The sequence below is a fragment of the Canis lupus genome, chromosome X (assembly GCF_048164855.1).
Source record: "Canis lupus baileyi chromosome X, mCanLup2.hap1, whole genome shotgun sequence".
In the NCBI taxonomy this organism is placed as follows: Eukaryota; Metazoa; Chordata; class Mammalia; order Carnivora; family Canidae; genus Canis; species Canis lupus.
In genome coordinates, this window is record NC_132876.1 from 15,779,694 (window position 1) to 15,794,509 (window position 14,816).

Consider the following 14,816-nt stretch of genomic DNA (forward strand, 5'->3'; position numbering starts at 1 on the left):
CCTGATGGAACAGATGCACAGATGCTGTGCTGGAAGAAAAGACAAATGCTGAAGTGCATAATGATTTTGAAAAGATTTCTTTATCAGACATGTCATTTGTTTGAAAGACCAGGGTTGTTGGCATCAGATGTGGGGTACCAGCTTGTTAGCAAAGTGAAACATGATGGCTGCTAGATACCGACGATTGATGAATCAATTGAAATCACTGATGTTGCTCAACTGAATGTCTTCATTTAATATGTCAGTGGTCAGAAGTTAAGGAAACACCTTTTGTTTGGGGTTCCCACCACAACCAGTAAGATGTCACATCTCAGTGAATACCCTGGCTAAATATTTTTTATAAAGACTAGGGAAGTCTCCAAAGAAATGTTATCAGCTGTCCAACCAATTATATACTCTGTTGATGATCAGCCGCAAAAATATAACATGAACCATCTTTTCCATGTAAGTTCTGGCTGGGTCACATTAGGGAATCATTTGTAAACAAGTCCTATGCACTGGGTTCCTATCAAAGTGTTACAATGCATTTATTCATCTGTATCACAAATTGCCTCCTATTATTTACTCTGGGACATTTATAGAGAGAACTGTTGGCAGTAACATTTTTCTCATTTCACCAGTGAAGTTGCTGATGATCTGATTAAAAACAAAGAGGACTTTTTTTTTCCCTAAGGAAAAGCAACAGGAGCAGGAATACTTCTTTAAGAATCAAAGACCGTGTTCTCCCGCTTGCCCCCGCACCCTCACCCCCTCCCTATTTTAAGAGAAGACTGTGCTGACTGATTTGATCCCTGGGACCAATGTCACTGATAGGAGGATCCGGCCATGGGAGATACTATAGCACTGCACCAGACAAGTTTTGAAATCGGTCATTTAACAGAGCCTTGCTCTTACTAAGTAACTGACAACCAATACGCAAAACAAATTTAACATGGACAACCCCTACATCTAATAGGGCAAAGTCAGAAAGAAATAGACAAAAGTGATAAACCAATTTCCAATTTCGAAAGGAATAATTAAAAGTCCCCCAGACCTCTGGACAAAAGCCACTATCATTCAGGACTGCAAGCTCTCTGGGAGGCTCCAAGTCCCCAAAATGAGTGGGAAGGAAGAAACACTTCCCCCTTGGTTCATCTGGGAAGAGCTTACTGTGTTTGGTGTGACTTTTTTGTTTTACTGCATGAATAGACTTATCACTGAGAGGGGAAAATGCATTTCATAATGCTGTAATAGAGCATTTCTTCACTTAGGCCTCAGTTTTCACAGAAAATAATCAGAGTATCCTTTTAAAACATAAGAAAACCAAACATATGGCTGTAAAGTATAAAGACTGCTGGCCGTCGTTTGTTTTGTGTTTTAATCTTAAGTGAGGCCATCACTTAGGGAGTCCCTAAACTTATTCTAAGGATGCTGACATTGATCAAAACATTTTGAGGACTTTTTGAGAATTGTCTTCAAAGCTACCTAAGACCCATAAGAAAATCGGTCTCACGATTCTACAGTCACATCCCCATAATACTAACATAAATTTAGTAGGGGGAAACTGAATAATTTAAGACATCATACAATTTAATCTTTTTGTTAAATGTGAGTGCCAATTTTCACACTGCAAAACTGTCATTTGGTTTAAATATAGTAGGAATCGAGCTATTGACTAAAGTAAAATTTTATCAAATGAAAAGTTAACCACTAAATTACTATGTTTACAGATTTTTAAGTACACAGCTTATTTTTATCTAGAAATAAGTGTATTCATTGGAAGATAACAAACAACAAGCATTTAATAACATTTTAATTTTATGTGTTTAAATATTCATAGCTATGTTCATAAACCCACATGCCCGGTCTAGCGATTATGCTTATGAAATGCAGTATTTCTTATCACCCTAAGTATCCATCTATTTTCTGAAAACCACATTCATTTGCCCCCCAGTACAAATCACTGCGTGTTTTCAGCAAAATAATCCATAATATTAAAATTAGGAAACTACCCAAAAGCAACAATAGCTACCTGCAAGAGGAAAAGAAGGGAATTCTCATTTGTTCAGGGATGACTGTGTGCCAGGTTCTTTATAGATTTTTTGTGTTAATCCTTAGAATAACCCTAGGAGGTATTATTATCACAGTGCAGCTGGCTCATGCACAACTTTGTAGTCTACCTTTCCAAGGGCTTTTTAAGTAATCCCATTATAATACTCCACTGCCTGTCTGAAAGAACACAGTTCTTGTTCCTAAAAACAAAAACACAACAAAAATTCTACCGACATTGTTACAAGGAATATAAAAATGTCAAATTTTAGGGAGCTGAGAATCAAAGAATGATAGTCTTTCATAACTGGCCTGTACTCCTACTCTTGATGTAAATGAACAACAAAAATCAGAGGGAGATGAGCCATTTTCCCGCTACTTAAAAATTACAGTATCATCAGTCTACTTAGAAATTTTAATAAAACTGGATCTAAAGAACCAATAGAATATACTCTATCAGGCTGCAATTTTACAATACCTCATCATGGCATAATCACGTCAAATAAATAGAATAATGGCCATTCGCAGATTACATTAGATTACGGATGTTAAATTTCAAATGAGAAATCAAGTATCTGGAGTTCGAAGAATTTCTCTGAAGTGTCTTTATCTTCTCTAATGCTACAGTTAATTAACGACAACTTGTGTTTTAATAACACCTATATTCTATGATTCTGTAAGTGTCCTAATCAATGGTTGCCCAGTTGTCTACCCCAAGAACCACTTTGGGGCTCCTGAATAATAGACATGTAGATGTACTACAATGTCTGCTCTCCAGAGGCCCTCCTTTCTTCTTTGAGGCCATCTTTAGCTTTGGCTCTCTCTCTTTCTCACCAGAAGAGTGCTGTGCACATGCCCATGTTCCTCCAAACTCCTGCTTCCAGTTCTTCCTTCTAATCACTCCTATCAATCTGTGACTCTGAATTTTTCCCCTGAATTTCCCAGCACCTGGCCCTGAGTCTTCCTGGGAAGACACTGTGAGCTCAAAACAATTGGCTGAGGTTTGTTCAGTGGGTTTGTTTGTTTTTCTGCAGGTTTATTGCTCAGTGAAAGCCCAGCTATATCACGAAAAATGTGACTGGAATATAAATTGTCCCAATTCAACAGGTTAATCAACATTATTTAGGAGTTATAACTGTCACCATAATAAAACAATAATCACAAAATTTTTTAATGGTTTTATTTAAGTCAAACAACAATTGTAGGGATCCTGGGTACTGCTTTTTGAACACAAACATACAAAATTAACAAAACAAGCATTTGTGTTTCTAGTCTTAAACACATGAACTCTACATGTGGAATGCAGATATTTGAAAGAGATTTTCAACAAGGTCAACACAATGCATGAGATAATACACACTGGGTTATGAATTAGGCCAGTCTTCACCTCCATCTTCTCACTTATAATCCTAAAGTGGCAAAATGTGAGGGAAGGGCATGGGAGGGGGTGGGAGCTTTTTTGCTTTTTCATTTCACAAATGATTGCTCAACACAGACTGAAATACACCAAAAGAAGAAAATAGTCTTTTTATACCTAGGGAAGAAGCTACTACTCTTAAAATGATCACTTCAAGGTAACAGACATCCAAATTGATGTGGTTTTCTTTGAAACCTCATCAGTAAATCATTTCTTGCACAGTAGGCTCGGCATTAACCCTGCATTTAGTATAGGTAGTGTTATGGAGGGCTGGCTGCTGCATACCAACGTCAGTATCAAGTTCTTCATCAGGAATTAGAGTCTGTCCCGGATACCAAGCAGGACAACACTGGCAAAAAAACAAAAAGTGAACTGCAGATAGGTCAAAACAGGCTATATTTACTCTTAGAAAAATGTCTTAAAATGTTACTGGGTATGTTCTTTTAAATCCTAGTTTATATAATAGAACACAATGAAATCTTTTCTGTTTTAACACCATACGTTCAAATGATCTTTACATACGTTGTGTTTTAAGGCAACACATTAGACAGCATACACATCCCGTTAGAGATCCAACATAATAAACTTGCCATCTGGTGTCAGCTCTTTCTACAGTTACCGAAAGCTCCCATTTCTCTCAATTCATCAGTTGAGTCAACAGGTTGAACTGTCATCACATTAAGAATATGCAAAATTGTTTGCTTTGTTGTGTGATTTTGAAAGAAGGATATTTTCTTTCATTTTAAGAGATTTTTTTTTTTTTGGAGACCGAAGTTTCTTGAATCTTATTCAAAGAAGTTTTGCTCCTGTGTTATTATTAATCCAAGTACTCTGAACCACTGCTCCCTTTTAAAGCTTCCTGCAAACTTTTCAAGGTGTAAACTGCAATGGTTTATGATAAAAACCAAGCCTCAGTGGGAAAAGCAGTGCCCTCTGGAGTCCTCAAAACAAATAAGAGTTCTACCAATTTATCACTCATCCAGTTTTGCAGAAATTCCATTCACATAACCCCTATGCAAATCAACTGGTTTTACCATATCAAATGACCCAAAGGACACCACAGATATCCAGGGGAGACAGTTCTCCAGTGCATCTTTAGCTTGATTTTAATGTCAATTTCAGAGACAATCCTGGCTCTGTAGTTCTTAGAGAGACAAACGGCCTAACCATTAGCTAAAGCTTTTTCAAGTTAATGAACTTTTCATTTTTCACACTTTCGGTACCAAGAGATTTAGCCAGGGAAAAGCTCAAAGTTCAGGGTTCAAACTACAGCATGGAAAAATAAAGTATAGACCAAGCACCATCTACTTCCTTTGATCTCTCAAATATGTCAATACTCCATTCCAGTGGAGGGGGGGGGGCGCGAGTGGTTGAGCCGGGGAAGGAAACTTCAACCAAAGGGGGAAAAAAAGATCTGTTTGGTGGCAATTTCAAAACAACTTTCCAAACTGCAGAAGGGACTGCAGCCCCTTTGACTTGCAGGAATTACACATAAGAAAAGGACAGAAAATACTACAAGGCATGCTTATTATTTTAATTGCCCAGGGGTTTCCAATGCAAAGCACGACAACTTAAATGCATATTCCAAATTCTTGCTCCAAAGCCGTCTTCTTTGTGCACTGAAAAGGAGGAAAGACAACCCCATCAATTGTTCTCTGCAGATAAAGGCACTGTTTTGCAGATTTCCCCCCAGATCTGGGCCAGCTTTGCTAATGACCTGCCCACCCACCTGGGACCCTTCCCAAGGTGGCCCCCCCCAGGAACTGCCCCACACCTTCAGGTGCCCAAATGCTCGACAGTGGGCAGTCCCGAGAAGGCTGCCTTTTCGTTTGGCTGCGGGCCTCCACCAAGACTCAACCTGAAATTCTTGCCGCTCATTTTCTTAGAGGAACCAGGGGTCAACAGCTACACCTTTTTATCCTACTTTTTTTTTTTTTTTTTTGGTTCTCACGAGAAACACATCTGAAGGTGAATCTACAACCTTTTTCCGCAGAAAAAAACACGAGCTCGAGATCCCAGAGCTACCAGGGGTTCTTTCAGCCGCCAGCATTTCCACAGTTAAGCAAAAGCTGAATGAAAGTTTTCGGGATTGTGACCCATTTTCCCCTTCCTTTAGCGTAGGATCACCAGCTGTTGCAGCATACAGAAGCTGAGACAGTGCCATTTTTCAAAGGACCACGTTTAAATGAGATATGCAGAGAACCGGGCCCGAGCAACGTGTAAGGCTCGAACTCGCAATGGCACGTCTCGAGCGCGAGAAGCCGGGCCTTTGTACATGGAAATAGTACCTGCGTGTTCCCCTCTCGGGCCTTGCCATTGTCCTGCAGGAGAAAAGTGTCCGCTCGTTGGCAGTTTTAGGGGCTCGGACTTGCTGTGGACTCCCGACCCGGCACGAGAACGCAAAATGGCATACCCCACCCGGAGGGCCCGCAGGAGAGGTTTTCAGTCGGGACAGGAGGGTGGGGCGGCCTCCAGCGGGCTTCAAGTCCAAGTCCCCTGGGAGCCCCAACCCCCAGAAGGCTCGCCAACTTCCCACGCCCAGAATGCCCTGGAAGAAGTTCTCCGCTTCCGTTTTTTGTTTTTTGTTTTTTCTCACAATTTCGCGTTCGGCCGCCACGACCTACATTCTCCCGCGAGGCGCTCGGAGCCGAGGAATAACGAGGGAGTTTAAAGCACACAACAGTTCGGCAGCCCGCAGTCAGCGCTTTGCTGCGCTCAGCGGGGGTTCGCATCCGGCCGCCATGTTCACCACTCGAGAGCCGCCCCAAAACCACCCCCCTTCCCCACACCCCTCTCCTCGCCTTCCCTCCCACCCCTCCCCGCTCCGCCGAGGCCGCGGCGCAGCAAAGCCGCTTTCAACTCTCCCCACCACCCCCCGGCAGCGAGAGCGGCTCGACGGCTGCGGGGTGTGCGCCTGCGCGGCAGTGGGGGCGAAGGGGGGGCGCGGCGGGCTTGAAAAGGCCGGAGCGACGGGGAGCGGGGGAGGGGTTGGGGCCCGGGCCGAGCCTAGTCTTTCCTCGCAGCGGGTCCCCGCTCCGGCCCCGGCCCGGCTCTCGCACGTGCGCGCTAAAAACCCACTTCAAAGTCCACTCCCGGTGCGGGGGCGGCCCCCTCCGGGCCGGCCTCCGGCCCCTAGCACCCCCAGACGGGCCGCCAACCAGACCCCGGGCTTCACTCCCCTCCAGCCCCCAGGCCCCGCGTAAAGACCGGGAGGGCCGAGCCTAAGGACACCCGCTTAGGAGCCCCGGCAATTCAGGAGCGTCCTTCGGGCGTCCGAAAGCCTCCCTCTCTCCCTTGCTCCCCTCCTCCTCCCGCCCCCACCGCCAGGAGAAAATGAATGGAACACAAAGTTTGCGGCCGGCGCTACGCTGTGGCCTTCGGAGCTCACCATTGTTTGGGCTCGTATTGACCCCAGGTCCGGATTAGGCAGCGGCTGATTCCTGCTTTACAGCCCCGCCGGCCTAATGAGGCCTGGAGGCGATGGGGCGCGAAGCGTCCGCGGAACCCGGGCGACCGCCGGCTTACGGCCGCCAAGGGCCCTGTAGGTGGAGGTCAAAGGGTCAGCGGGCCGAGACCGCGAGAGAACTGACCCTAGGAAACGAGGTCCCCTCCTCCCACCCGCCCCCCACCCCCTTGCCCCGAGCTTGGACCAGGACTTGCAAGAGCTTGCTGTGTGCACGGGGACCCTGGGCGCCCCGACGAGGGGCCCGAGGAGCGCCGAGCGGGAGCCCTGACTTCCGAAACGCCTGGCCCGGTCCCAGGGGCAAAACCTCGAGGGTCAGACCGCCAGAGGAAAAGCAGCCTAGCTGCCAGGCAGAGAACCCGCCCTTCAGGACCTGGGCACGCCGGTGGCTATTCTTCCACAAACTTAAGTGGCAAGAGGCCCTTCGACTTTTCTCCGGTTTGGGGGGAGGGCGGGCTTATAGGGGGAGAGGGTGCCAGGGGGCGCAGAGGCCAGGGGACAGCGGGCGGCGAGGAGGGGGGGGCGAGGAGGTCCTGAGCACAACTTTACTGGGAGGCTTTGTGACCGGAGGCGGTCCCTGCTAGCTCTCCAACCTTCGCAGTAGCTGAGACCGACTGCCCAGCTTAGCCTGGACCCTGATCTTTAACCTTCCAAACTGGATGAAGGCCAGACTTCTGTCTGCTGGGAAATAGACACCTCCCCTTTCCCCACCCAACAGTGGAAATCTTAAACTAAGCCACCCATTTTGGAAAAGATAATGGACTTTTAACAAAGGTCTTACCAGGTGTAAGAAGGAAAATAACAGGTAGATCACTAAGAGCCCAGTTGACATTCATGGTTTCCAGCTGATCCGTCTTTAGGGTTGCAAGGTTTTTTGTTTGGGGTGGGAGTGGGGGACTTATTCTTTAAGGTATTTACTGAAAATTCAAGAATATAAACGTGGACTCCCAGAATCAGATGATAGGAAGAAATCTGTTAGAAGTTTTATACTCAAATAAACTTCTTTGCCAATAAATGACAGGGCAGAGGACATAGGCTATTTGAGAAACGTTATCCTACACCATAATGAGAGGAAATCATGTAGAGGGGCAAAGTTTTACTTTATCTTAATATTGCTTATCCTCATTGTTAATTGCTATCTTGCCCTCTCAGGACACAATGCTTTACTGTAAAATTTTATGGTACAATAATACCAAGCCCGCTAAGGAAAAATCAAACTCTTTATGTCTCCTAAAGAGAAATTTAATATATTTACTGGCGGGGAGGAGAAGCAAGTTTCTGAGAGAATCTTGCACAACCAACCCACCAGTCAATTCCCATTTAAGACAAGGTTAAGTTGGGGGTGGAGAGGAAATTCATGGAGAAAACAGTAAACTGTATAAGTTCCAAAGCACATTTCAGAAGAAAAGCACTATTTAGACTTCAGTTGGAAGATATTTAGCGCCAATATTATGAATATACACTTTCTGAAAACCTGCTGAGCATTTAAACCAGTCTCTGGCTTGAAGTGAAGGAAAAATACTGAATAGGAATTTGGTCCAGCACCCTCAATGTCAAGGTCAAGATTGAAATGTCTGGGGGTAACAGTGGTGTACTGACCAGGTTACCTGCTCTTCACTTGTCAAGTCATCCCAATCTCTCTGTTCATGTCATTCAGGCCCTTGCCTTGTCTATTGGTGGAGGAAAAGTATTTAAAAAAAGAAACCGTTCTCCAGAAACAAAAAAATTGCATCCAAAGCAATTTGCAATTAGAAACTGTCAGTAATTGTTCACAAAGATCAGTAGATGACTTAAAATAGACTGCTTCAACTGTATCCAGGAAATCAAAGTTTCTTTTAATTATCAGGAGTTCTCTGAGCATTTCAATTTAAGGTTGATTGATTTGAACATGAAAAAAATGGGCACTAAATACAAAAATGTTATAAATAAGATGTGCCAAGACTTTATTTCTTCAAAAGAACAATAAAGAAAATTCTCCAATTTAAAATGATTATGTATAATACCAAATTGACTGCCACCAAGAAACCTAGAGCATTGCCCCTTCAAGAGAAGGAGGTACTTAAGCCTATTCATTACACTTCTAAATTCTTTACAATTCCTTATCTCCATCATTCTATTTGCTGATTTGCAAGCTGGTTATTCATGCAGAGATTGGGCCCTCAATATTAAACAGTACCCTAAATTAGTTTAAAAAAACAAGGTTTCTCAATACTCTACCCAGTCCAACCCCCCAAAATAGTAATCAGGTTTTTTTTTTCATATAACAACTGTAAAAGAACTGCTTGTCCAAATGAGTTGCTTCGCTGAAGATTAAATGGATTGTTAATATTTTATCACAAAGCAAACAACCATTTTTCATTGTTATTGATTTTAATGGAAACAATGCTCTTAACATCTTTGCCTACAAACCATGAACTTTAAAAATACATATTTTGCAAATGTTTTTCTTTCCATAATATCATTTCAGAACCGCTGCAGTTATTACACCGCTATAAAAATGTTATGAATAACTGTGATAATTATGAATTGAACTATATACAGCAAAACAAATCAGCCTTTGCCTTCCAAAATTGTAAATGGACTATGGTTCTTTTAAGAAGCACTTTAACCATAAGCACGGCTCGACTGGCCTTACTCATCACCACTGTTTCAGACATACGCTTACTTTTGAAAATATATAGATAGCTAGATAGATTTGATAGGCAGATTAGATAAGTCATAGATACAAACATATATATGTATATGGGTGATCTCTCGATAGAATACACAGACATGCATCCTGCTGCAATGTTCATTTTTATGTAAGGTAATAGAAAAAACTAAAGGACATAAGACTCATTAGGTTACCTTATCTTTATATATGTAGGGCAGGGATGATTAAATCCAGCTTCTCAGTCTTTGAAATACAAGATTGAGATGTCATGGCCACTAACTGAACTGATCAGTAATATTTGATTTGCATGCCGAAAATCCAGGACAAACATTTAAACTCGCAGTTAAACAACCATCTGAGCTACAGATAAAGAAAGGAGGGTCTCCCCAGATGGAAACTGACACTGTAAGGAGTCTACGCTGCAATAGAAAAATAATTTAACAATTAAAAAAGGGATCTGAGTTATAAATACCAACAAACAAGATTTCATTTGCTTACGTCTCCTCTTTGTAGAAGGAGGCTGTTACAAAACAAGAGAAAGGAGTCAGTGGTTCAAAAACTGTAAATTGTGTTCTTCTTTCAAAACAATAAAATTTAATGCTAAAGCAGTTATAATCAAAAGCTGTACAGCATTTGTTAGAAAACATTTTTTCCATAAATATTGTTCAGTTCCCGGCACTTGTAGCAATAATTAAATTACAAACGATAAATATGGCATCAATGGATATGTATTTACAAAAAAAAAGTTATTACAAAAGGCAACTGTATACTAAACGTCACAATCTGTGTAGAGTAACATCACATCCTCAGCCTGAAAAAATACTGAACAACAGTTTCGACCCCATTAGACAAAAATACATTCACAAGTGTAATGCTTTGAGGCAAAGTTCAAGACATAACAGGACTTTGGCACGGTTTAAGACTGTGAGAGTTTAAACAATCACCACTAAAGGCGAAGAATTTCCATCAGTTTAACATCACCACCACCACCAAGCCTTCTATAACTTCCTCTCAAGAAACAGGACAAGTGTTAAAATGAGCTGAAGGAGTTTAGGAATGGGGTGTGCAGAGAGCAAGAGAAAAGGGAGGAAAAAGCAGTGAAAAGATTTTTTTGAAAATCCTTCAAATGCCAAAACATATTTTCTAATCCTGAGAAAAGGGCATGGCTACTTTTGGATCTTGCCCCAAAACCTTCCTGGACAATTGCAATTACCATGATGTAACCCTATATATAGCCTCTTGCCTTAAAAAAAAAACTCCATTTCCATCTGATTGGTCTCAGTTTCCTTTTAAAAATGCATTTGGTCCATTCTATAGTTAACAGGGTTTGTGTTTGTGTTTGTCCTCAGACGTACCATTCGTTAAAATTGGGAGGAAGTCCAGGGTTGTGGCTGGTGCTAGTTTGAACTGCAGAAGGGGTTTTAGTGGTATCTTTACTGTTTGCAGAAGCTATAGCGGGTGGAGTGGAAGATTCATAGCCTGAACTGGCAGCAGGGGAGGAATCTGACCCTTGAGATTCATGAACCTAAAATTAACATGTATATATTATAATGAATATAATTCCAACTGGCATTGTGCAAGCAAAAACAAGAGCAGAATTCGAGCACTGTAAGAGCAAGACCGCCCAGTGACCCACTTAAACGAGAAATGCTGCTGATTTGGGGTTTTTTTGTTTTTAATTTCCATATTACCGATGTCTAGAAAACCCGGAGATGGTCGCCAACCAAACAGTTTCAGCCCTAAGACTGGCATTACGGAAAAGGAATACACAGCACTCTGTCTTATTTGTGCCCTTTCTCCGCGGATGGAGTGGGATAAGCACTTAGTCTTTGGGGGGTGGGGGCTATAAAATAACTCCCTCGCCCGCCCAGGTTTCACCAAGACCGCTTCGGTTTGGGAAAGCAGGTACGGAGAGAGGTGGCACAGGCGCCCTGGGCTCTGCGAGGTCTCAGACAAATGCGTGGGAAATCAGACCACTCTCCTCGGCCCTATTGTTTGATCGGCAGCCGAAGAGCTAGTGAACCACCCACCCCTGGGTTCGGCGCCGGCACTCTTGGGTTCCCACCTCGGGCTGTGCCGGGAAGAGGCGGCCACCGCAACCTAAAGCTCAGGCGAGCTCGGTTAGAGCTTCCCAGTAAACAACCAATTGTTCCCTCTGCTCCCTCCTCCTCCCCACTGTGCTCTCCCCACGGTGCTCTCCCCCACCCCCCTTCGGGTCCCCAAAATGGGTTCAAGGTGTCACCGCTGGAGCAAATCGGGTTTAACGTGGAGGATACAGGGTTGGCAGCGCGGGCGCTTCTGTTCCGCGGCCCGCTGTCGGGCCGAGTGTTTATAAACCGCCGACCGCTAATAAAGAGGTAATTACCTTCATGTGCTTGCGCAGGGAGCTCGGGTGCGTGTAGGACTTGTCGCACACTTTGCAGATATAGGGCTTGTCCGAGGTGTGCACGTGCATGTGCTTCTTGCGGTCGCTGCTGTTGGCAAAGCGTCTATCGCAACCTTCGAATTCACATTTGAAAGGTTTCTCACCTGCAAGAGGCAAAAACACAACGGGGGAAAAATAAGGTCAGGGCCCGGAGCTTCCTAGGGCCCAGCAGCAGGAGACGGAGCGCCCGGCGGTCTGGCCGGAGAGGGAGCGCCGACTGGGGGCTGCTGTGGCATCTTGTTTCCCTGGAGAAAGATGGAGAGCGCTGGTGGAGCCCGCAGGGCTGGGAAGTGGTGGTCGGGGCGGGGGTGGGGCAGGGCCGGCCCAGAACCTGCGCAGCCCTTTGTTCTCGCTCAGGATGGGGAAGCCTCAGGCTCCTCCAAACTTTCCCCTAACTTGTGCTTCCATCCCACCCGGCCCGGGGCTCCCAACGCGTGGCCGCTACCTCGGCGACGTAACTCAGCCCGGGCGGGACAATGGCCCAGGGACGGGGCGATCCCGTTCCATTCCTTCCTTTGTACCTTTTAATTCGCCTCTTTCAAATGCAGCGGTTTTGCTAAACCCAGTATCAAAAAGCATGGGTCGTCGTACTTAACGTTCGAAAAGAGAAACAGTTTTACAAGATGTTCTGAACAAGCCACGAAACGGAGGTGCCTTTTCTACTTTAGCTTTCCTCCCCAAGGACTGAATGGAACCTGGAACTCCAAATAAAAATAGTTTGACAAAAGTATCAGTCATTTAATTAGGAGATGTGCCAATCAAGGGTAAAAAAGAGCGGAAGTAACCGAAAGTTAGTTTTCATTAGCATTTGTATGGTCGCCTTCCCCGAATGTGTGCCGAGAGCTAAGTCGCTTGTAAGCAATCCGCTCTCGTCACATTCGGAGTCCCTTCCTAGTAACCCAGAAAGAGACAAAAAGAGGCGGCGCCAGTTTGTTCCTGGGCGCGAGAAGGTTCCAATTAGTTCCTGAGACCGCGGAGCGGTCGGCCCGGGAAGTTAGAACTGGGCGAAAGCGCCGCGGGGCGGGGAGGACGAGAGGTGGAGGGACTGTGACAGCGCTTCTTTCCCGAACGGCCCCGGCGGGGCGCCGCCCCTCTCTTTGGTCGCCACCCCTCTCCCGCGCGCTGCAAGTCGGCTCCGTGGCGCGGTGCCGCGGTGAATCCCGCGCCCGCCTGCCTTCCCCCTTACCTGTGTGGGTCCTCTTGTGGATCTTGAGGTTCTCGGAGCGGGCAAAGATCTTTCCGCAGCCCGGGAAGGGGCAGGGGAAGGGTTTCTCGCCCGTGTGCACTCGAATGTGGTTGACCAGTTTGTACTTCGCCTTGAAGGACTTGCCCTCGCGAGGGCACTCCTCCCAGTAGCAGACGTGGTTGTTCTGCTCTGGGCCCCCCACATGCTCCATGGTGACATGTGTCACCAACTCGTGCATGGTGCTGAAGGTCCGGTCGCAGCTCTTCTTGGGCCGGCTCAGCTGAGCCTCGTCGATCCACTTGCACGACAGCTCCTGTTTGATGGGCTGACGCATATAACGGAAGAAGGCGCCGGGCCCGTGGTGCGCCGCCACGTTCACGCCCATGTTCATGTTCATGGGGCTATAGTTAGGGAACTGCGCGCCGGCCGTGTAGGGGTCCGTGCGCGGGCTGGCCACGGGGCGGTACGGGTCGGCGCGGCCGAACAGCTCCCCGCGCAGCCCCAGGTGGACCTGGTTGTTGTCCACGTGCCCTGTGGGCGACGGGTGCCCGGCGCCCTGCTCATGCAGCCCAGGGAAGAGCAGGTAGCCAGGAGGCTCGGGAATGCCAGCCGGAGCGTGCAGGCTGCTCGCCGAGCCGGCGAAGAGCCCGTGCTGCCCGCCACCCGAGGCCGCCTCGCCGAGCCCGGAGCCGCGCTGGCGGAACAGAAAGTCGCGCGTGGAGTTGAAGGCGGCGGAGGCGGCACCGCCGTAGCTGGGCACCTGGCCGGCGTGGTGATGGTGGTGATGGTGGTGGTGATGATGGCCCAGGGCGTTGGCGTAACCCGAGCCCTGCGGCGTGAACGCAGAGCTCTGGCCCGAAGACAGATCGTGAGCCGCGGCAGGGCTCAGCTTGAAGGCAGCAGCGGCGGCAGCGGCGGCAGCGTGGGGCGAGTCCCCGAAGGGATTCAGCCCCATGCCTGCCGGCTCGCGGTTGGGCATCTCGTGGTGGCGCGGCGCGCCGAAGCTGCCCACTCCCAGCCCGGGGAACTGCGGGCCTCCGTCCAGGAGCATCGTCATGGGTGGGGCGTTCTCGGCACAGGCGATACCGCTGAATTGAGCGAGGGTGCGGGCGAAGGAGATCTCCGAAGTGCCGTAGTCGGCGAGGGGTGGCGGCGGTTGGACACTGCCGGGAGACCCCCAAGGCGGTGCCAGGGGCTGCAACTTTCCGTCGCTCTGAGAGTCTCCTGCAGAGGGATAGGAGGGAGGAGGGGAAGTAGTGGAGCAGGAGGGGGTAGGAGGGGGGAAGAAGGAGCGGGGAGAAGGGAGGAGAAAAGACTCTGAGACTAGATCTGGTTTAACAAACTAACAGGCGCGCACAAAGAAAAATAAGCAAAATAATAAGTGGAGGGCGGAGTTGGCCAATCCGGTCCCGGGCACCTCTCCTCTCCCCGAGAGTGCAGCACCGCGGGGCCAGGAGGCTCCCTCGGCACCGGCCTTCCGACTGGGAGGCGCTGCGTGGCAGAGCCGGCTCGTGTCCGGCGGGCAGGCAGCGGACTGGAGGCAGGCTCGGTCCTCGCCGCTCGCCGCGCGAGTCCCAGCCTCTTCGCCTCCAGAGTAATGTCCTTGGACTGATAAAGTCAATCACTCCTCTCACATAAACCGAG

The 14,816-nt window shown here is 47.1% G+C and overlaps 1 protein-coding gene across 2 annotated transcripts; it reads right to left on the reverse strand.

Annotated features, from left to right (window-relative positions):
* Positions 1-3,193: 3,193 nt before the first annotated feature.
* ZIC3 (Zic family member 3) lies at positions 3,194-14,814 on the reverse strand. 2 transcript variants are annotated; one of them, XM_072815521.1, is made up of 3 exons: positions 13,173-14,814; positions 11,927-12,090; positions 3,194-3,794 (listed from the first exon to the last, which is right to left on the reverse strand). In XM_072815521.1, exons 1-3 carry the CDS (start codon positions 14,227-14,229, stop codon positions 3,645-3,647), a joined length of 1,371 nt encoding a protein of 456 aa, XP_072671622.1. In that variant the 5' UTR covers positions 14,230-14,814; the 3' UTR covers positions 3,194-3,644. The 2 variants fall into 2 exon arrangements, with proteins under 2 accessions (XP_072671622.1, XP_072671621.1); XM_072815520.1 differs by lacking the exon at positions 3,194-3,794 and adding an exon at positions 8,828-11,086 and having other exon boundaries at positions 13,173-14,809.
* Positions 14,815-14,816: the final 2 nt, after the last annotated feature.